The sequence below is a fragment of the Megalops cyprinoides genome, chromosome 1 (assembly GCF_013368585.1).
Source record: "Megalops cyprinoides isolate fMegCyp1 chromosome 1, fMegCyp1.pri, whole genome shotgun sequence".
In the NCBI taxonomy this organism is placed as follows: domain Eukaryota; kingdom Metazoa; phylum Chordata; class Actinopteri; order Elopiformes; family Megalopidae; genus Megalops; species Megalops cyprinoides.
This window is the reverse complement of record NC_050583.1, coordinates 1,635,001-1,636,629: the sequence shown is the minus strand read 5'-3', so window position 1 is coordinate 1,636,629 and position 1,629 is coordinate 1,635,001. Positions and strand designations below refer to the sequence as shown.

The 1,629-nt window shown below is 50.8% G+C and overlaps 1 protein-coding gene across 1 annotated transcript in view; it reads right to left on the bottom strand.

Annotated features, from left to right (window-relative positions):
* Window positions 1–919: 919 nt before the first annotated feature.
* Window positions 920–1,629, bottom strand: part of map2k6 (mitogen-activated protein kinase kinase 6) — a 22,762-nt gene continuing 22,052 nt past the window's right edge. Inside the window, 1 exon segment of the mRNA XM_036533136.1 lies at window positions 920–1,115. Within this exon segment, the coding sequence (XP_036389029.1) occupies window positions 1,038–1,115 (78 nt within the window). The 3' untranslated portion in view covers window positions 920–1,037.

Below are 1,629 nucleotides of genomic sequence, written 5' to 3'. Positions count from 1 at the left end.
AATTAAAAAGAAACTATAATAATAATAATTATTGTAATAACAGTATAACCACTTTCCACTTCCCTTTTTTATGGTCAGTGAGGGGAGTCCATTCTGAGTGGCTCAGAGACAGCAGCAGTGTGGGACACACATCTCTCTCTCTCGTCCTGTCTTTCATGCGTTTGGACCGCGTGTTTGCCGTGTGCGGACCGCGTGTTTGCCGTGTGCGGACTGCCTGTTCGCCGTGTGCGGACCGCGTGTTCGCCGTGTGCGGACCGCGGGTTCGCCGTGTGATAGTCACCACCCCCCAGCCCTCTGGCACGCTGTCCAATTACAACCTATTTAAATCACAAACCAATTAATGCTTAAATTAAAGTGTTTTTTTTTTTTCAAACCCCATTTATCCACAATATTCTATACATGCAGTCAATCACTTACTTAATGCGTTACTTTCTGCTGGATATATATGTATATATACATTTATATTAATAGATAAATATATCTGTATAATTGTTTTCTCCTCCTCCTGCTGTGCTGTGTTTCACTGAGCGGGTTTTTCCCGGGGCCGTCAGTAAGCGATGGCCTCTAGGTCGACCGAAACGAAGCTCGCACACAGACTTTACCTGGCAGCGGAACACCGGGGGGGAGGGGGTTCACTCAGCAGCAATCTAACCTCCGGGGGGTCCAGGGGGGATGCATACGGAATATTCACTACACCAACCCAGCAATTTCCTTAAATACAACATGGCACCCCGCGAGTTTTGCCCCCCCCCCCCCCCCCCCACCACCCCCCGGGGCCTGTCAGGTATGGAGGGAGCAATATCGGGCGAGGTTGGGCGAAGTCGGGTGTCAGCGCCATTTGGGGTGCAGGCACTGGTTTCCACAGGACACTCAAGAGGGCCCCCCCCCACCCACCCCCCCTTTTTGATTTGTGCTTGAGTCTACCTGCGGGTGTCTGGTTTGCAGTTAGTGCTTTTGTTATATCGTCCTGCCTCCCACCGGTGAGTGGGCGGAGCTGTGAGTGTGGGGGTGGGTGGGGTTTTGGGGAGGCCCCGCCCTCAGGCCCCTAGGATGATCTTGACGAAACTGGCCACGTCGGTGTCTTTGGAGTCGTGGAGGGTGAAGAAGGCGTGTCGCTGTGAACGGGACAGAGATTTCACAAAAAACACTCAAATTAATACACAAGCTCATCATTCAGAACAACACAGCACACCTGCCATGAAGGAGAGCACTGGGTCAAAGAGTCTCGCCGGCAAAGACACTGGTGCAAATGAGCCTTATCAAGCGGAAAACAGGACTGGGCTGAAATCGATCAGCAGGGTTAGTGTGCCCTCTAGTGGCTGCTGTAGGACACGCAGCTGAGGCAGAACTGACCGGGGAGAGAGAGGAGCTTCACTGGCCCCAGAGACGACATGCGTTCTGAACCATCTATGGAGGGCTACGTTGCTTGCTTTATTCATATGAGTCAGTGACTGATAGCGTATATAAAAGCTGTGTGCGCTATGTTACAGAAATGTTGTCTGAATGTTATCACATTATTCCAATATCACAGCAACAGTGAGAAGAGGCTGTGTTTTGTGTCCGTTTGAGTCTACGCCCATAAGTAAGCACATGCCGTACGTTGACAGTGACATTGCTACACCATGAAAC